We start from the raw sequence: 20,814 nt of genomic DNA on the forward strand, positions 1-20,814 counted from the left end.
CTCTTGCTGCAGCCCACTGGTGGGACTGTACTTTGCTCTGTGTCTACTACCAAGGTTTTTACATCTCTGGAGCCCTCCTGAGTGCTTCAGTGCTCACGCCAAGATGCAAAATATCTTGCGAGCTTCCCCAAGCGCTTCGCTGGCTGCGGGTCATGGTTTTCTGGCAACCGACGCATCGCGAGGAATAACACAAAACAAATTGTTCTTTTAGAGGAGGCATCACGCTACGGTTTGGAATGTTATTGAAGTTGCCGGGACGCACTTAGTAGGTGAAATTGGGCTCATCTCGATGTCTTGGCCTTACTCTAGCCTGTGTAATTGCCTTTCACCTATATTTTACCTTGGGGCAGTGTCGAAAATTTCTTGTCTAAACAAGTGCATGCGCTGTCTGGTGCGTAATAATTCTTCATTCCTCCTGCTGTGCCGCCTGAATTTTCACAGGAATGAGTGATTCTTAGGGAGAGTTGGGTTTCACCTGCCTGGGAAAAATGTGACCTGATGTACCAGTTACGTTTCTGGGGATATAATGCTCTATTCATGGGTTATACGTGGTGTGAGGTTTGCAAAGGTGCTGTGGGCCTGCGAGGTAATGGGGTGGAAACCGCCCAGCGCTTTGCAGGATGAGGGCAATACCCAATGCAACGTGGCTGATTTATGCCCCTGAAGCTTGGTTCACTTTAAAGCCGTTATGGATGATCTATGTTAGCAGAACCTGCTCGGTGTGCAAGAGCGGCACACTCCATCTTAGGGCAAACGTTCTTTATTAGGGCCGATGGGAATATTAATTTCATAAACGGCTCTTGAGACAAAATAAGGTACTTCAAACTAAAACAACTGTACTTTTTTTTTTTTTTTTTTTTTTTTTTTTTTTTTTTTTGCAAGCGCTGCACTCCTCTGACCAGTCTGAGGAGTTTCAAAGAGTTAAAGGGAGGATGGGTTGGATATTGATTTTAAAAAAGCCGCAGGGAGATTTCACCCCGCTCTGCTGGCTGATGCCTGTAGGGAATGCTCGCGCATGGCTCAGCACCCATTTATCCCTTTGCAGCCCAGATCTTCTTGAATTTCTCCCCATTTCCCCCAGAAAGCTTTTGGAAACTGTTTACAGTTAAAAAATAATAAAAGGGAAAATAATCTAAGGGATGGCAAAATTCTGACCCCCTTGCAGGACAGGGGACGCCAGGGCCAGCCAAACCGGCTTGTGCCCATCCCATGGGGGTGTCAGTGCCACAAGCAGCAGCAAAGGGCCCTGCTTAAATTAAAAAAAAAAAAAAAAAAAAAAAAAAAAAAAAAAAAAAAAAAAGCGCCTCTTTAGAAACTTTGACAGATGCTATTCTGGGTAAGACACCTGTCTGCTGTGGGAGCATTCAAAGCTTTGTAGGAAAATCTGTATTATCAAGGGTGATTTTCTGTAGGTATAGCAGAAAAAAATATAATTATAAATCACTTTCTCCTTCTTGCCCCTGGAGTAAATCAGTGTTCGGCTAAGGGTATAAGCATGACCGCTTTTCCATGGCGAAGGGCAGCCCGTTTTCTTCTGCGGTGAGCTGGAGGCAGCAGCATCTCCAAGGCCACTGAGTTACTGCAGCTTGTTCGAGATGTGGTTCCCCCCGAAAAGAGCATCAGCCGGGCACATGTTGCAACACCCCACAGAAGGGATGGGGAGAGTTGGTATGACACATGAACGCAGGAAGGAAACATGTGTTTCCAGCCAAAAAGCTCAGTTCTGACCCCGCTTTTGCCTTCCTCTGCCCAGCTGGAGTAGCCGGCCCTTTCCTGGTAGGTCCCCAGAGTCACGGTGGCTCATGCTGCGGTTTTAGGGTTGCTTCCAGGTTCCTTCTCACTGCGCAGAGCAGAGCTGTTGTTTCTTCTCGTGCTTGGCTCTGGTTTGGGATGGAGATGCGGCATTGCAGTGAAGAAAGGTGGGATCCCCGTGGTAGCTCCCAGCCAGGCTCTGCAGGACAAAACCCCATCCCCGACACACTGCAGAGGGGAAGGGAGGGATGGGGTCAGCCCAGAGTTTTGCAGACCAGCAAATCAGCAAGAACGGACACTGTGATAACCTTTGGGTCAACCCTGTCTAAATACAGTTGCAGTTTCAAAGACAATCGGCATTTCCTTGGCTGCCTTCAGTTTCAGGGCTTCTGCCTGTCCAAAGCAGGAAGAAAGCAATCAGCAGCAGAACAACCACAAGCTGCAAGTCCTTGAAGGCATCAGCCGGGCTTTTCGTTGTGTTTGTAAAGGTCTAGCACAACATCTTACCCACACCAAACACCTCCAGGCATGGCAGCTGTGATAACGCATGGAAAAAGCACAGATCTGCTCTGTCCACAGAGATGTTTCTGCACCACCACCAGCTGTGAGCTTCATTTCAAGAGGCCCAAAATGAATTTCAGGTGCCCCAGGCCAAGCTGTCCTTGTGTCACTTGTTGTCTGCAGACCCCTGGGACCACACGTTCCTCAGCAGATGATGAAACAACCTGGGAATAATGTGTCCACACCAAGCTGTGGGTACATTTTCCCACTGCAGAGTCCACTAAACGAGATCCCTGTAGCAAAGATTGGCCCATAGCTCGGTCCTTCTCACTGCCAAAAGCACTAGTTCTCTTCTCTGATTCTCCTCCTGCCTTCATTTGCCTTTCTTTCACCTGCCCCACTCTATACAACTCATCTGAGCTCTTGGTGGTTTCTCCGGACCAAGGACCGTCCTCGTCAATGGGCATCATCCAGCAAACACTGAATATAGCACAGTCCTCGGTCTATTTGGAGACTTATTTGCCTCTCCCCATCAACCCAGGCAGATTATTTATTCTCCAGCCACATTCCAGCTTTACCTTTATTTGATAGCTTCTTTCTTTGAAGTTCCTGGAATGACTTGTGTACTTAGTGTTAACATTAATGAGAATAGGAGTTTGCTCTTTTTGATCTTTTTTCATAAATCAATCACTCCAGACCCGGAACGTTTTTATTCCTCTGCTTTGAAACTTGTCAGTAAATTTCTAGCACCAAATTATCCTCAATAATCCTATCTGAGGGACGATCACAGCAAAGCTGTAAAGCTGTCATGATCTCAGGCAGGGGATGAGGATAAGGCTGTTACTGGACAAACTGTTTCCAGTCAAGACCAGTTCTTTTGTTCAGTAATTATGGTTTAATCCTGCCCCCAAGAGCCTGAACGATTTCTCGGGGTTGTGTCCTGGATTCTGGGGAACTACAGCACCCGAGTGTTTTCCGGTTGCTGAGTACCCAAAGTTTAGCTCATGCTTTACCACCTATCCCTGGCGATGTTATCGTATCCCAACCCAGGCGGTTGTAGCCTGTCTGCTACAGGCTTTCCCTGTGCTTTTGCTTGGGCACAGTGTCTGTCTGTCTTGCCATCTCACCAGCTGTTGCATTGCAGCTGGTGAAGCACCTCCCCAGTCCCTGCAGCTTCGCGGGTGACGTGAAAAGGGTTTGAAAAGGGGAAAGGTAGAATCATAGAATTGCCTAAGTTGGAAGGGACCTTTTAGGTCATCGAGTCCAACCATCAACCCAACACTGACAAACCCACCACTACCCCATGTCCCTCAGCACCACGTCTGCCTGGATTTTAAATACCTCCAGGGATGACAACTCCACCACTGCCCTGGGCAGCCTCTTCCAATGCTTGACAACCCTTTCGGGGAAGAACTTTTTCCTAATATCCATCCTAAACCTCCCCTGGGGCAACTTGAGGCTGTTTCCTCTTGTCCCATCACCTGTTCCTTGGGAGAAGAGACCAACCCCCCCTGGCTAACCCCTCCTTTCAGGGAGTTGCAGAGAGCGAGAAGGTCTCCCCTCAGCCTCCTTTTCTCCAGGCTGAACACCCCCAGCTCCCTCAGCCGCTCCTCACAAGACTTGTGCTCCAGACCCCTCACCAGCTCCATTTCCCTTCTCTGGACACGCTCCAGCACCTCCATGTCTCTGGGGAGCCCCTTAAACAACAGCAGGAGCATTGACCTTGCTTAGCGTTGCTCCTGTGCAAGATCTGTCTTGTAGACTCAATTATCTCCCAGATCAAATTTTGTTCTCTGACACTTTGAAGTCATGTAGAACCAAACATCTCCCAAGGGGGTGACTGACACTTCCTCCTCACCCTGACAAAGCCTCCCCTGTAGTGTCAGCACATGTCATCTGCAAACAGATGCCCCGTGAGAAAGCTCGGATAGATTTTATGGGAAGCAGGTCTACCAGTTCCAAGCCCTAGTGGTTCCGGCTCACCGTCACGCAATGCCCTCTGGATATCAATCCATCTCAGCAGTGCTTTCCTCTCAGGTCTCACCAGTAGATGGTTTCAGATATTTATTGCATGTTGCAAAGCATGTTGTCTAATCTCCTGTCTATATTTTATCCCTTAGTTTGTTCTGCCCCTAATCCTGAATAAATAATTCTTTCCTACTCATTGCCATATTGGCATCGTTAAAAAAAGCCTTCCTTTTGCGGGGCGGGGGATGCTAGCTAGTCCTCTGCTGCCAGAGAGCTTCTCCATCCCAGAAGCTCTGCTCTTCACCCATCCCACTCACAAACTGGTTTTCCTGGTGCTGCACTGGTCTGGATCTGGTCTCCAGTGGTGGTGCAGTGGGGTCTGCACTTCCGTGGCTCTCCTGGAAACACCGTCCTCAGTTCTTCCTCACATCACACTTACTCCTTCCACAGCTGCACCATACGCTTATGCAGAGATACGCCTGGATCTATTTGTCATTCTCCTCCTCTCATTTCCAGCATTTCCAGACGTGCAGCAGAAATCATTTTTAAACCCCAAGTGTACAGCTATGCCTTTTTACTAAGTTTGGTTCAGTTACTGTTATTTCAGACTTCTACTTGCCTAGTTTTTCCTACATGGTACCCCACCTCACTCTGTGTGGACAATTCCCACCTTCCTTCTGCTCTGCAGATTAAGTAGTACTTGTCTTCTCCCTATGCCAAGGGGATTACTGAAAATATTTGCTGGAGCTTCTGCACCAAACCACTAAGGAAGCCACCAGCACCTCCCAGCAGCGCAGTACATCCGTCTGGGATGCTCTGTTTTCTTTCTCCTATTTACTCATGTTGTGTTTACTCTCCTAATTTTCACGTTCTCCAGCTTAGCTAACGGTTTCCCATATGGTGCTGCACGTTCTGCTTTGCCTAGGGCTGTAGAGATTAGACCTACTGCATTGCTTTTATTTATCTAGCCACCGATATTGTTGAGGAGGGACAACAGGCTGCTGCTGAACGTTCAGTCCCTAGCCCAAGGTACCCATCGACCTGGGGGACACGTGGGTGCCAACCAGAAGGGATGAGCAGGATGATGGAGCAGGATGATGCCTCTTTCACGTTGGATCCTTCCTCATCTCAAAGCTTCACACGTGTCACTTCAACTGGGAGAAGTGCAGAAATGGGATGGAAAAGAAACCATGCTCCTTCCTTGGTGTTGCTAACGGGGCAGGTAGAAAGGGCATGGTCATCTCCTGTGGGGTGGAGAGGCTGGGAGATGAAATCCTTTGCAGAAGAGAGGAGGTGGATTTCTAGGGGTGTTTCGTAGTGGAGCTGGAGGGATGTGAACTGCGGGAGTGCTCAGGGCGTGCAGCAATGCGACAGCTCTGTGGTGGCCTAGCAAAATGCATCTGATGGGATTTTCTGCTGGGATGGTGGGGAATGTGTCCCCTGACATCTGTACAGCACCTCCAGAGCTTATTTTCAATTGCCCTGCTGGATAGTTGGAGCAGACGCTTGGCAAGAGAGGGGAACACCAAGCTGGACGTGCAGCTCCGTCCTGGAGAAGATGTAGATGGCAGAGCAGAGGGTTAAGAAGTCACCCCCGTTTCCCAGGGCAAAACCCATCGTCTGGACAGTGCTTCAAGCCGTGGAGTGGGGAGAGCTAGAGAGTTTAGGACCACAGCCTGCAGACGGGGTGGACTTTTTTCATCCCGAAAAGCACCTGGTGCATGGTGGCAGGAGGGGGCTGCAAGCACAGAGAAACCTTGAATGAGGTGTGAGATGTGTCATCACCGTCCCTGCTTGGAGGTGGCATTGCTTGGCAAGGTCTAGGCAATGCTTGTCCCTCTGCTCTTGAAGCAAAAGGTTTGAGACAAGGAGAAGATGCTGCAGGTAAAATGCAGCTGGGATCCCTCCTGCCCTGCCCTGAAGATGCTCCATGGATGCTGGAGCTGCTCTTGGCTACATCACGGGATTGCACCAGCATGTCCAAGCCTGCAAGGATCCTCCTGCCTTATATCAGGGTCGTTGGGGACTTCCCAACCCATGGAAGTTATTTTCAGGGTGCAAAGAGCTGACAGCTCTGTCTGGGCTTGTCCTCAGGGCTCCAAGTGGACATCCCAGGTCCAGCGTGGTGGGATGGTGCTGGGGCAGCGACTCGGCCCCTTCTGCGCAGGCAGAGACATTGTGCAACGGCGCTGGGGAAGTGAAAAATAACCTCTCCGGTTTCTGTCTCGGGACAGATTGCCAGCATTTATATGAACCCTCCTCCCACGTTTCTTCAGCAGTGACCTGGTGCGCTTCCAGTGCAGACAAAAAGCTGAAATGAAAATAACCGAGGGGGAACTCTCTTAAACGCCTGCTCCAGTTTGGGTTATCAGCCAGTAGGGAAAGGTTAAAGAGCGGGGACGGGGAAATCTAAGTCTTTGCCTGGAAACTTTTGCTCCTGAGGCTGCGATGCTCCGAGGCTGCCTCATTAAATCTCCTAAAGCACCAGCAAAGGCAGTCGGAAAATACAGGGCATTATCTGGGGAGCAACTGGGGGCCAAATGGCAGGGCGTGGTGGTGCCACTGGTGTGTTACAGGAATGGGCTGGTCTCTGCTTTGAGCTTTTCCCCAGGGAGCTTCAAAGACAGGCGAAAACAGCAGTTAAAAATAATTATCCCACTCCGCGTGAGCGAGGTGCCTGTTGGCTGGTTATTTTAGCACTCTAGGAAACAGGGTCCCTGGTGGGACCCACACTCGCTGGAAGAGGCACAAAGAAGTGTGTGTAGGGAGCATGACCTTGTCAGGAGGAAAATAATTCTTTTTTTCAAGCTATGAGTTTTTACATTTTGTTTGTTTAACACGAAAATAGCTTCTCTGACCTTATTTTTCAACGAGCCGGGAGTGCCAGGTTCTGCACAGCCAAAGGGAAACTCTGCAGAAGCCTCAAATTAAGCAAGGAAAACCTCACTGTCACAGAGCAGGTTATTTTTCCCTTTTTCCAGTGCTATATTCGAATAAAACCAGACCGCCAGCACCTCTGGCTGCCCTTTTTGCAGGTGCAATAGCAGGTGGGTGAAGGCAGGAGCCTGCAAAGCAAGTCCAGGTCTCAGCCCTGCTCAGTCATTACCCGATTTATTCATGTCCGTGCAGGGAAACAGGGGGTTTTCCCCGGGTCGAGGTCGTGTTAGGGATGCTCCTCGTTTCAGGAAGAAATTTTTCACTATGACGGTGGTGAGCCCCTGGCCCAGGTTGCCCAGAGAAGCTGTGGCTGCCCCATCCCTGGAGGGGTTCAAGGCCAGGTTGGCCGGGGCTTGGAGCAAGCTGGTCTGGTGGGAGGTGTCCCTGCCCAGGGCAGGGGGTGGCACTGGGTGGCCTTTAAGGTGCCTTCCCACCCAAACCATTCTGTGATTCTGTGATTAGTGCCGGTCCCTCCACAACTCGCTTTCCCGGCGTGTGAACATGCCTACCTCATCCCAGAGGAATGCGTTTCTGGATCCTTTCAGACAGCAAAACAAATGCTGGGGCCAAACCAGCACGGAGAGTGGAGTTTTCCTCCTCCTTGAGTGCTCTGCTCCATGTCCAGCTGCTCCTCAGGTGGGTGCCGAGCCAGCAGATGTGCACAGAAACGTCCTGCTTGCAAGGGTCATGCTCACGCAGAGGCATCCCAGACTGGGGAATTTGGGGAGATTTGGGAGTTTTTAAAAATTTTTTTTTTTTTTTGGACGCACGGAGAGTGCCCAGCAGACTGTCAGCTCTCTGAAGTACAAACAGCTGGAAGCTGAGAAAGGCACAGTCAGTAACAGCTTGAACGTACTTTTGGAAAACGCTCCAGTTTTAGAGCAGAGAGAAGAGACCATGTAACCTAATTGAAAAGTGAAAGGAAGCTGGATTTTATCTTTGCATTCAAAAAATATATTAAACCCCAAGCTTGATCAATAAAAACCATGAAAGGAATTTTATTGCTTTTGCCTTGTAGTGGCTCTTCAAAAAGGGAATGTGGCGCAAGCGCAGTGTGGGGCATTTTGACCTCTCCGATGTTTAATAATCAGTTTCGGAAAAGAGATCATTTTAGCCTGCCCGGTTCTTTCTGTGAATTAAGAGCATCTATAATTTCTGGTGAATGAACTCGTTTGTCTGACTCACATTAAAGTTGTGTTGAGAGGTGCAGCAGCGCTGCTGCCGAGCTGATGCGGGATGTGGGAGACGGGGCCGCTGGCTCTGTCCTGCTGGCTAAAAATACGCTGTGGTTTTCCGTGAAAACCGCACTCCCACTGAACGCTTTCTGCTATTGCACGCGTAGAGTAGCACATCTAATTTAATTAATGCCCTCCTTTCCAGTGATTCCCCTAAATCCTGCGGAACAGGGGATGGGATGCGCATCCAAGAAATCCTCCCCTCCCTTGACCTCCCGCTTGCTGATGGGGTGTTGGACACTTGCCTCGGACATGCAGTCATCTAATGAGGTTGGGATGGACCTGAGATGATCCGAGCCCTCCATCTTCCATCTCTCCTCTTCCGCCAACAGTGAGCAGTGGCAACATGACATTCAGGGTGCGGATCCTGAGAGCACCCGGATTAATGTCCTGCAGAGCTGTTCATTAGTCTAAGCACCAGCTGAGGCTAAATTAAGCAGAGACACCTGGACCCATCTGATTTCCAGCTGCAAAGTGTTTTTGCCCCTGAATAGAGAAGGAATAAAGAGGAGAGCTGCAGGATTTGTCCCTTTGCATGGACCAGGATGGGAAAGGATGCCCCTTCCACAATGCTGCCGTTCAGTGGGAAAGATGTGGCTAAAAAGAATTAAAAGCATTAACGAGAGTAGGAGTTGCTAGAATTCAGCTGAGGTTTCCAGGAGCAGGAGAAGAGAGGGAAGGGGCTGGGAGAGCTGAGGGGTCTGTGGCTGCTCCCCTTGCTCCCCTGCTCTGCGTGGCTCTGGGTCAACCCCTCTCAGCTTAGGAGGTGAAAAATATTTTGCCTCCATCCCAAACCCTCTCACTGCCTGGATCTTTTCCTCCTGCATTTGCTGCTTGCTCTCCCTGCTGGCACCCGCACAGCAGCTTGTTACGGCACACACGGAGACACAGGGAAAATGCTCATCACAGAATGGTTGGGGTCAGAAGGGACCTCTGGAGACCATCGAGTCCAACCCCCCTGCTCAAGTAGGGTCACCCAGAGCAGGTTGGAGATGGGTTTGGAACATCTCCAGAGCAGGAGACTCCACACCCTCTTTGGGCAGCCTGTGCCAGGGCTCTGCCACCCTCAAAGGAAAGTCTTTCCTCATCTTCCATCCAAACCCAAGGTCCAAACCTGCTTTGGGTGCAGGTCTAGCTGCATCTCTCCTTGGGTTGCTGTTCCTATGTCCCCCCCACACAGGGGCAAAGGAGACCCTCTGGGGAAGAAACGCATCTCCCTAAGGGTATCGCTTTTTCCCGACGCAAAATCTTGAATTTCCATATGCATGTGAGCTGAGCACAAAGTGTGCTTGTACCTGGGTAATGGCTTGGCTCAATATTTATAAAGAGTGATTCATTGCGGTTGGGAAAGGCAGGGAAGCTGGCTCTTACCCCTATAGCACAGCGTGGATGCTCTCAGCCCCATCAGAGACCCAACGGTGTGGGCACAAAGCAGCAGCCAAGGGTGGGAAGATCCCTCTCGGTGGTGGCTGCACATCCCATGCTGGACATGGACCGTGCTGGCCGAAATGCTTCAAACTCCGTCTGCAAGAAGCACGGGCTGCTGTCTGCCCTGATTTGGGAGAGAAAAAGTGAATTCAGTGGAAACTTTGGCACGGTCACTGTAGTGACAGCCTCTCATCTGTCCCCAGGTGGCGAGTGGGAAGGAGAGCGACAGCAAGAAGAGCAAGGGTATGCTGAGCCAGCTCAGGTCGAGGTCTGAACACGTCCAAAACCTCTCTCTAACCAAGTTCATCAAACGTAAGTGTCTGCCTCCCACACGGATGGGGTTCCTCTGCTTGCACAAACATACGTCCCGGCAACGGGCAATGCAAGGGGTTGCAATGCTAGTAAGAAAAAGAGATGCTCCTCCCTGTGCTACCTCCTAGGTAAGCCCTCAAGATGCAACTTAGACCTACTGTTGGGTTTAATTCTATCTGCAGATCTCTTCCTGGTCTGCTCACAGCAGATGCCATCACGTCCAGACTACCCAGCTCATGCTGATCAAAGCATCTGGGGTTGGTAGCTCTCAACGTTGCGTGGCTTTAGAGCTCATCTGGGCAGGGGGAAACGGAGGCCAAAACCTCATCGGAGCCCAAAGCCAGGCTGGAAAAAGGGGTGCAAGCTGTGAGCCTGGAGCAGAGCCATGGGAAGGGAAAGAACCCCCCAGTTAGAGGGGTTTTGCAGTTTGGGTGCATCCAACTGCTCTTTCTCAGCTTCCAGGACATAGCAGAAACCAGACCGCCAGCAGCACTGGTGGCTCTTCATCCCCAAAACCCTCCTCAGACCCCCTCTTTCAAGGCTGATAACAATATCAGAGCCAGGCTCCCCTCCCTGTCCCACTGAAAACAGCCGGCGCTGCCTGGGACCAGGGTCTGAGCAATTAAAATCAGATGCATGTTTGTACAGGGTGATCTTAACCTGGTGCAATTAGCTTATTTAGAGACGAGGAGGCTCTTTGTGCTGAAGGGAATCAGCTGGGCTGTGGAGGCTGCCGCTCAGGGTTGTTTTTTGTGAAGGAAATACTCTGTGCTTTGGCAATTACTTAAGAAAAGTGGCCCTCTGAAGTCAATCCATGTCAGCTTCCTCCATATTTCCTGAATATCATCCCTTTAATTTATTGGAAATTCTCCGCTTTATTAAGGTCAGCGCAGGGCAGGCACAGCCAGACAAGCGTGGGCAGGTTTTTATTCTGCTGGTTTGCACCATTTGCTCGCTGGCCTGACGCTAAATTAGAGGAGCAAGTCGGGGTTTTATTCCCCCGCTGACCTTGTTGCACCGACATTTAGAAAACCCGGGTGACGGAAGTGATGGCGTGGGAACAGATTTATGGTGCTCAGATGGGATTTTCACACCGATGCTCTGCTCTTTGCTTCTGAAAAACGAATAAAAATGAGCTCCCTGCCCCTGGGTGAAAAGAGAAGGAAAGATCTTACCTCCGCTCGAGCCGCAGGTTTGGCTCGGTGTCGTCAGGGCTGCGGGATCTGTGTTAATAAATTCATTATTTATGGGAGTTTATCCCCTAAAGCCCAGTTCTGAAAAAAATGAAGTGCCTGGATTTTTTCTCAGAAGAGCGATCTTGCTGAAATCACCGAGATTTCTAATACGAAACTCATTTTAGAGCCAGAATCTGGATGGTAGCTAGGGTGTGATGGTGTAGATGGGGACAATTTGAGTAAAGGCTGAAGATTTTAGTGGTGGCTCATCTATGGGTCACTGGAAAGAGAAATTTACCTCCTATGTTGTAACTCCTCTCCTTATTTTGTTTCTTCTGTCACAAAGCATTTTTTTCCTCTCTATTGTTACTATTCTTTTCTATATGAGAGTTTATGAAAGCGGCGTTTGGAGATTTTCCAGCCTGAATCACCTTGGAATTTTATACCTTCAGTTGCTTAAAAAGAGAGACAGAACAAAACATGTGCGATGGAGAAATGCTGTAGGACATTCTGGTCCTTTTACCAGGTTCATAGTGTTCATAGTGATCCCATTTTACACCACACCCCCGTGCAATAGGATGACCCGGCTCGTGAAGGAGAAGGGTCCCGCTTTGCTGGTCTCAGCAGGCTGGAATTGGTGGGGTTGAGCTGGGGGATCTTTGAGGCGTACCTCCTTGGTTTTTCCAATTGCATCTCTGGACGTGGTGTGGGGAGAAGGAGCCCACTCTGAAGAAAGGCAGGAGGTGAGCAATGCCAATCTACCGGCAGAAACGACAGCAAGGCAGATTTTTATAATATCATACAGGAGAAATAGCAACCTGCATGCCAATTCAGTCTTATGCTCACAGCTTTCTCTGCTTGTAAAAAAATATGTTAGTTTTATGGGCAAGGGGCCAAGTTTAATGCTGGAGATGGCTATTGGCAAGAAGTGGATTGGGCCTCTGCTCACTGGTACATCTGCATCTCGAGGAGATATTTTACAGAAGGTCCCCTCCCCAGAGCTGCCTGGTACTTCGGTGCTGTCCCTGGGACAGGCAGCCCCAGCCCTGCCCAATGCTAATGGCTGTGGGTCCCCTGTTTGGGGTGGGACGAAGGTCGCTGTTGACTCTGGGTCCCCTGTTCAGGGTGGGATGAAGGAAAGCATTAAGATGCCAGCAGGGATTGGATCAAGCAAGGACCACACAAGGTCTCTGATTTTTCCCTGTGATATTTCAGTCCTTTTCCTCCCACACTGCTTGTAAGACAGAGTCCTCCCTCTGGCTGAGGTGTTTGAATACCTCAAGTAGGTTGTAGAATCACAGAATCGTTTATGTTGGAAAAGACCTTTAAGATCAAGTCCAGCCACAAACCTAACACTGCCAAGTCCACCTCTAAACCATGTCCCTAACTGACACATCTACAAATGGCCCCAGAGGTCAGGGCTGTGCTTGGTTATTTGGCTCATCTGCAGATCTTTGTCCTCTTTCAGTTAGAAAGTACTTTGTACCATTGGTGTTGTGTCTGCCCAAACAACGCGCTTGGAGTTGGAGTCCATTGAGTCAACGCTTGGAGTTGGCTCATCACTGGTGTTAAAAAGTTTTGCAAACTGGCCTCACACTTTCACATGGGCCACCCATGCAGGATGGCTGCAAACTCAACCTGAGACCAGGAACGCTTCGCCCGGGAGGAAGACAGCAACTCCCGTTGAGAAGTGTCCCTTTGCCTGTCAGCTGGAGGGAACGGGGATGGGTTTTCTTGATGAGTGGGGAAAATGGATCTCCTGTTGGAGATGCATCACCTGGCCCAAGCCTGGGGAAACTCCAGGTGAGAAAGACACTATCTATTTAGGCTGTGATTCAGCAAAGCACTTGAGGCTGCTCCTTGAGCAGAAGAAGATAAAAGAGTGCCTGTAATGGTTCATAATTTTCTTAAGGGCTTGGCAGAGGCAAGCCTTAAATTACTAAGCTGACCTGGAGGAGGAACATGCTCAGAAATGCTGTTTAGTCACTTATTTCAGCTTAAATGATGCAAAATGAAGCATGATTATGGAGAAGGAAATGCATTTTGTCATTTGTTCTGTTGCTTCAGTGCACATGGAGATAACTGAGCGCAAAATAAGGCTTGCGGGAATTTTTGCCGTTTGCTTTATTGGGAACAAAAAGAGGATGGCTTAGAGCCCATGCCATGAGGTTCTTTGCGTTCTCCATTCCTCTGGAAGCCACCGGGCCTTAAATCTTTCTGGGGCAAGGTGTGATGAGCAGAGAGCAGTTTGCCAAGCCCTGGGAACTCTGCCTCAAGGACAGGAAGAGCTTCTCCCTCCACAATCAGCAATAACAGGATGGAGCTGTGTACAGGATAAATACTCAGGCAAAGCACTGGGGACATTTCCAAACAATGAGGTCAATTACCCAAGGAGGGATCAGGCTCCGCACGCCGGAGTTATTCAAAAGTAGGAAAATCAAAGCACTGTGGGGAAGGATCTTGGCTCTTGCACAGATGTTCTGCGTGACATTGGGTTGCACCCTGCTCCTCGTACTCACAGAATGCTCCTTTTGCAGGCATCGGACCTGCTCCCAGTAATCAAGAAAGTAGGATTTAGCCAGCCTGAAGTCATTTCCATTGCTAATTTCTAGGCTTCTGTTGAAAACACCTGGGAGGATGTGCAGCTTCTGTTGTGCATACTGGGAATTAATCCGTTAAAGGTGATCTTCAAAGCAATTAAAACACTGGGCTTGTGACTTGTTTGTTTCTCTACGGTGCCTAAAGATGGTTTCAAGATATTTTTTTATCATTATTTTAAAGTTTCCACTTGCTTTTAGTATCTACTCAGCTTCCTCCCTGGAGCTATAAGGGCGATCGAATTAGTGATGAGACAGTGATTGCAAAGGATGGCAATCTTGCCGCCTCCCACCATGAAGTGGGAGCCCTGCTCGCTGTCCTACCTTTATGGCTCTGATTTGGGATGGCAGAGGGGGCGAAGTTTGATTGAAAAGACCGAAGCACTCTGGGGAAAAAAACCCTTTTTGGTGGAAGATTCCCACTACCTCCCACAAAGGGCTGGATTAGCACTCAGGAGATGTTTCAGCAAGTTGAGGTTTCGTATTTGCAATATGTCTGAGATATTCCAGTATATGAGATATTCCATATGGAATATGCTTCAAAAAACAAGAGCTCTATTGATACTTAAGAGCAAAACCCTCTGCCCTCTTTGGGGTTCACCTTGGTCTCTATGTAGCTTAGAGATACCATCGTGGCTCACTCCCTCTCTGGTGGATTCCTACCCTCACAGTTCTTCAGCGTGTCAGTATTTCAGGGTCCTTGAACATTCCTTGCACAGTTGGACCCTCTCCAGCGCCCCTGAGTTTGCTGCTCCCCAAGGTCTGTAGCTGCTTGCCTACCCCTGAGAGCAGATGGCTGCACTGGAGAGGTGATACTCTCATGAACGAGAGCTTCGCCTTTCCCTACGGGGCACCCCTTCGCATCCACGGAGGGCCCTTTGCTCTTCACATAACTTTTTAGGACAGCTAAACCAAATACACAGCTTGGGGCAACTCCCAGACAAACACCAGAAAGTTCTCCCCGCTGCCGTCTCCCAGTGCCTCCGTGCTGGAGCAGATAGAAAGATTGTCCCACTTGTTTGTGAGCTGCTAAGAATTAACACCATTAATTTATGGCAGGCCCTTGCGTTAATCCCCCCAGTTAATTCCTTATCTCTGCTTCAGCATATTGACTTTCAGAGCCCTCATCTGGGAAACTCATCATCTGTTTGTGTGGAGGTTGCCCTTTATGCACGCCCTTTATGCACGCCCTTTGCTTGCGAGCTGCAGAGCAGGACGAAGAGCAGGGGGGGAAGGCAATGGTTCAGGGGGAGCAAAGGCTTGAGCAGAAAAGCGGGTTTGGGATGGGCACGAAGGAGAAATCGCTCGGGGATGGAGAACTGTAGCCTCCCAGCTGGCGGGTGTCAGCATCAGGCATCCCGATTCCCACGGCGCTGGGAGCAGGGCAGATGTCTTTGCTGAACAAGCTAAAGATGTCTTCTTCTCAAGCAGCGAGGGTTCAGCCACAGGGGAATTTGCCTGAGTGTTTCTTGCTTGTAATCAAAAAATACATTTTTGTGATGGAAACAAAAAGGACATTGAAATTGCAACTGCAGCAAACAAATAAATTAACTTTTAATGACTTCCCAGCTACTCTTGTATTTGCTTTAGTGGAAGCCCTGCCAGAAAGCTTCAGGGAAAGGAACTGAGGCCGTGTTTGCTGGGGCCATGCATGTTTGTAGCAGCCCCTGTAATGACTCAACGCTGCAGCCTCAGCCCATGGATGGTGGGGGAAAGACAGGCAGGTTTCCATGTTGCTCTCAGTCATCCCAGTACAGTCCACCCATGGAAAGCAGGAGATGTCAACACTATTTATCGACAGGTTCAGCTGAGGCTGAAAAACTATCACGGAGCCACTTGCATTTCTCCTAAGGCATCATAAGACCCTGGCAGCTCAGAGCTCAGCAGGAGGTATCTCTGCAGAAGGCGGCAGATCTGTCCTGTGCATTAGCATTGAATAGAATCACACAATCACGGAATCACAGAAGGGTTTGTGTTGGAAGGGACCTTTAAAAATCGTCTATTCCAACCCCCTGCCCTGGGCAGGGACACCTCCCACCAGACCAGGTCGCTCCAAGCCCCGGCCAACCTGGCCTTGAACCCGTCCAGGGATGGGGCAGCCACAGCTTCTCTGGGCAACCTGGGCCAGGGGCTCACCGCCCTCACAGCCAAGAATTTCTGCCTCAGATCTCAGCTCAATCTCCCCTCTTGCAGTGGAAAACCCTTCCCCCTCGTCCCATGGCTCCCCTCCCTCATCCAGAGTCCCTCCCCAGCTTTCCTGGAGCCCCTTGAGGGACTGGAAGGGGCTCCAAGGTCTCTCCGGAGCCTTCTCTTCTCCAGGGTGAACAACCCCAACTCTCTCAGCCCGTCCTCCCAGCAGAGGGGCTCCAGCCCTCCCAGCATCTCCGGGGCCTCCTCTGGCCCCGCTCCAACAGCTCCGTGTCTCTCCTGTGCTGAGGCCCCAGAGCTGGAGGCAGCACTGCAGAGGGGTCTCCCCCGAGCGGAGCAGAGGGGCAGAATCCCCCCCCTAGCCCTGCTGCCCACGCTGCTGGGGATGCAGCCCAGGCTGCGGGGGGTTTCTGTGCTGCCAGAGCACGTTGATGGCTCATGTTGGGCTTCTCACCAACCAATGCTCCCAAGTCCTTCTCCCCAGGGCTGCTCTCCATCCCATCTCAATGTTCAGGGTTGCTTGAGCACATCACCCGAAGGCTGATGTGAGATATAAAGTGTTTAATTTTGGCAATGTCCTGATGCGTCATCCTGACTTTTTAATATCCCAATGGCCATGCAATCACACCCTCAAATGATAAACCCTGAAAGCACACATTCTGAAATGTTTGGAAGAGCTCACTGCTCCTAAAGAGTTAATTCTGTGCAAAAAAATACAGGAAAATTCAACGGTTTGTCACTTTCTGTGGATTAATATTATACTGTACACCTCCTTTGTATGCAACAGGTTTCCCTTTTTCCTTTCAGATTTTCCTGTGGTCCTCTTGAGGAACCTGCGTCATCCCGTCTTCCTGCTGGTGGTGTTGGCTCAGGTCAACCTCTCTGCCATGGTTGCTGGTTTAGCAACGTTCATGGGGAAATTCCTGGAGAGGCAGTTCTCCCTCACGGCGTCCTTGGCCAACATGATCATCGGTGAGTGTTGCTGTCAAGGCTTGCCAGCTTTTGAGCGTCCCTTAGAAAATAATCTAGAGATTACTAAAAAGTAAGTTTTCCTTGAGAGCTGCCAGGCTCCTTCCATTACCTACAGACAGACGTGGCACCAGGTCCTTGCCCACACAACTTCTTAGCTATTATCTGCCTTCTTTCCTTTACATTGCAGCCTGAGCTTGCTAGAATAAAACCTTTTAAGACCTGGGGAAATGTTTATTATCTAAAGCTATTCACTATAATCAAGGAGAGGACACCAACTGATTGCATTAAAGGAGCAAAGAAACATCAGATATGAATCGTGCACATTTCTGTAGCAGGGATTACTTTACATCGATCATTGGGTTAAGGGTCTTTAAAAAAGTAGGTAGTCAATAAAATTAAAAACTGCAGAAATGTAAGCATGCATTTTGAAGATAGTCTGCAGCAAGAGGCCACTCAGGCCGGTGTACTGATCGTGCCTAAACCCTTCAAAAGGTTTGCTATAGTCAAACTAATTGCTCGTAATGGTTGGGCTAATTGCTTGCTGTTGGTATTGTTAGGAAGGAAAGGAGTAAGTGTTAAGCAGGATATGTGCTCGTGAGATTAGACTGCTTTTGCTTGCACTGTGATATCCAGAACGTCCTGTCCGGCACTGAGGTCTCCCTGTGCAAGCTTCTCATGGTAATAAAAATACGAAGAATAAAGCCTTACTCTTATAATCAGTTTGTGGATCTAGACACAGAAGGATTTAAAATATATTTTTGAAAAAAAAAAAACCAGCACGCGTCCTCAGAGAAGGAGTCTTCTGAAGTCTGCAAAAAATAAATCAGAAGAAAGTGAGCAGAGCAGACTGGCAAAGCCCAGCAAACCTGGCTAAATACAGGCGGAAAGGTTAAATGCTGAAGCAGTGGGGTCCTCCACCCATGCGCCCTGCTGAGCTGTTCTCACCCTTGATTTACCCGCTCTGTTAAAGACGTGCGCCGTATTTCTTGTTCGAATTTATCTAGTTTTTGTCCCCAGCTACTGAATCTTGCTTTGCCTTTTTCTGTTAGATCAAAAGGCTTTCTGTAGTCAGAAATCCCTTCCTTCTGTGGCTGTTTATGGGCTGAAAGCAACCTCCCTGTTGATTCTTTGTTGAATTAAACAGATTGCGCTTCTTTGGTATCCCATTAGAAAGCTGGGTTTTGCAAAACGCTAAGTCTGTCACGGAAATCTTCATTTTTATGCTGATGACAACAGAAGTGGGCACATGACTGTGCAGAAATTACATATCCACTCCAGGTTTACTTGATATTTTCCTCCATCTACGCTGAAAAATCACATTTGCTGGGTGAAGCGTAGCTTTTCACTGGTCCCTACATCTTCCATGCGCGGATAAGTAACGGCCAGTTTGCTGTGGGATCCTGCTGGTTTTGCAAAACTGCTCTTTCTTAGCATTATTCCACCAGCCTCTGCAAAAGCCTTGGTCCCCTCCAGATCACCAACATTGAAAAACAGGAACCCAACAGCAAATCCTCTGGCCCTTCACTATAATGAAGGGAATGATGCAGCTCGGAAGACGGAAAACAAGGACCTGCCTTTCCCCAGGTGCTGTGAACATCCCCGGAGCGATGGTGGGGATCGTGGTGGGTGGTGCCATCCTGAAGCGGTTCCAGATGTCCCTACGGCAATGCAGCGCCATGTGCGTCCTCGGCATGTTCCTCTGCCTGCTCGTGGCTTTCCCCCTCCTCTTCCTCGGCTGTCCCACGCAGAAGGTCGCAGGTGTTACCTACAGTGAGAGGTACCAGCAGCTCCAGCTAAGCTGGGAACAGGGGGGTCATTCCCAGGGCTGTGGGTACCCCTCATCCCCAGCTGCACTCCTAGGGTGGAGTTGGGTGGGAATTAAGCAGAATACCCCAAAATTGGTTTATTCCCTCAAAAGAAACAGTTAACAGTGGTAGAATAACACGAGAAAATAATGCTTTTGTGCATAAACACTGGATCTTCTGCATCCTTATTCCTTCTAACTTCGTTGGTTGTGAAACCCAAGGTGAACGCGTTTTTGACACAAACAGCACAAGATTAAAATTGCGTCTTGGAAAGTGCGGTGCGTTACTCACAGGCAAATAATTTGGGCAAGGGCCAGCCCTGGGATCACACCTTTGAAGCCGTGGCTGCTTCCCTACGGAGCTAAACGCAGGCAGCACCTTGTCTTCCCTCAAGGCTTGATCCAAGTTTCTGTAAATTCACATGTTCAACATCCTGTGGTCTCGGTGGAAGCCAGCCCAAGTTCTCAGCGGGAACCTCACCACCTCCCACAGCGTGGTATTGCGTTACCCCAAGACCCCACGTTTGGGGCCAAATATGAAGGAAGTGGGTGACTCCCTTCACCATTTGTGGTCATGATGCTTTGCCCAGGGGGGTTATAGTTGAATTTTTGTGGGTCCTCTCTTACATACGGGGAAGGTTTTGTTTAGCAATCGAGTGTTTCTTTATTAATCTCAATATACATGCAGTATATTTTCTATGTAGGATGAGTATTAATGATGCTCAATAGCGTGTATTAATATTTTCTTCCTGTCATAGCTCTGAATTTGAACACTACGCCTTGGAGTGTAACCTCCAGTGTAACTGCCCCGAGAAAGCCTATAACCCCATCTGCGGCTCCAACAACATTGAATACATCTCACCCTGTTCCGCTGGCTGCAGAGTCGTAAATATCGATGCGGACAACTCAGTCCTGGTGAGTCATTCTGTCTGCGCCAGTGTCCTGGCTTGGGATGGCTAATGAGGGATGACCAATGCAGCACTCAAGTCTGGCAATTAGGTTTTCTGAAGCTCGTTAGTGTTGGCAAGCTCTGCATGACCCTGTGGGATGAGGAGGTTGAGAATGTCCCAGGAAAACCCCTTGTAGATGGTGTCTCTCAGCACTCTCTAGTATAACACAGCCCTTGCCAGTACAGGTCCTTGGCCAAGACAGCAGGCGGAAACCTTCTAGGTCTCCAACCTTTTAGGATGTCAAGGTGTCCTTCCCCACCCACTGCTCCACCTCAGGTCAGATTTTGCTCCACAAACCGTACTTTCAATATCTCCCATGCTACCCAGCAGATTGAGCAGACTTCTTGCATGGATGATGCAAGGATCTGCTTTCCCTTCCCACCTAAATGATGACCAACAAAGTCACCTTTCTTAGGTATGTTTCCTGTCGTGGGACAGGAGGAAGTGCAGTATGGGAAGGACTAATCACAGCACCTAGCACGACCCCAGGTCCATGGATGCCTCTTGTACTCAAGGGGTGTTTTCTCTATGGGGTGAGTCAAGCCACCTCTAGGCTCCTGCTGTGAATTTCTCCATCTGTTTTCCTTCAATAGGGACCTACGGAAATCAGTGTCCTAATTTAAGTATCATATGCCCAAAGTTAGCTGAAACTAGATGGACTATGACAGTTTCCACTTTTGCAGTGTTGTAAAGGCAAAATATTAATGCAGGTGGTACACATTTTCACATACCTCCATGTCTTGCAGCAGGTCTCAACCCAGACTGCTCACCCAGTAGTGTTTGCTTGGGGGGGCTTGACCTAAAAAAATGCTCAAAGCCAAGAATGAACAATTTATTTATTTATTTTTTTGCTGAAGCAAAATGCAAAACTGCGCTTGGTCCAAACCGCCCTCCTGCAGAGTCGGGGCAAATACCAGCTGAAAACGCTCCACTGGTACCTACAGTTGCAGAAGCAGCCTGGGTGTTTCCATCACATATTTTGCTCTAGTTATGCCTCATCTATAGATCATGTGGAGGGATGAAGAGAGGGAAGGT

At 49.3% G+C, this 20,814-nt stretch overlaps 1 protein-coding gene across 2 annotated transcripts in view; it reads left to right on the top strand.

The window, feature by feature from the left end:
• SLCO2B1 (solute carrier organic anion transporter family member 2B1) overlaps positions 1-20,814 on the top strand; it is a 62,747-nt gene that overhangs the window by 32,863 nt on the left and 9,070 nt on the right. For both annotated transcript variants that reach the window (XM_074572224.1, XM_074572223.1), the window contains exons 8-11: positions 10,025-10,133; positions 16,861-17,025; positions 18,610-18,802; positions 19,588-19,744. In XM_074572224.1, coding sequence (XP_074428325.1) covers positions 10,025-10,133; positions 16,861-17,025; positions 18,610-18,802; positions 19,588-19,744 — 624 coding nt within the window. The remainder of the gene's footprint in view (positions 1-10,024; positions 10,134-16,860; positions 17,026-18,609; positions 18,803-19,587; positions 19,745-20,814) is intronic.

This window comes from Larus michahellis, chromosome 1, assembly GCF_964199755.1.
Source record: "Larus michahellis chromosome 1, bLarMic1.1, whole genome shotgun sequence".
In the NCBI taxonomy this organism is placed as follows: domain Eukaryota; kingdom Metazoa; phylum Chordata; class Aves; order Charadriiformes; family Laridae; genus Larus; species Larus michahellis.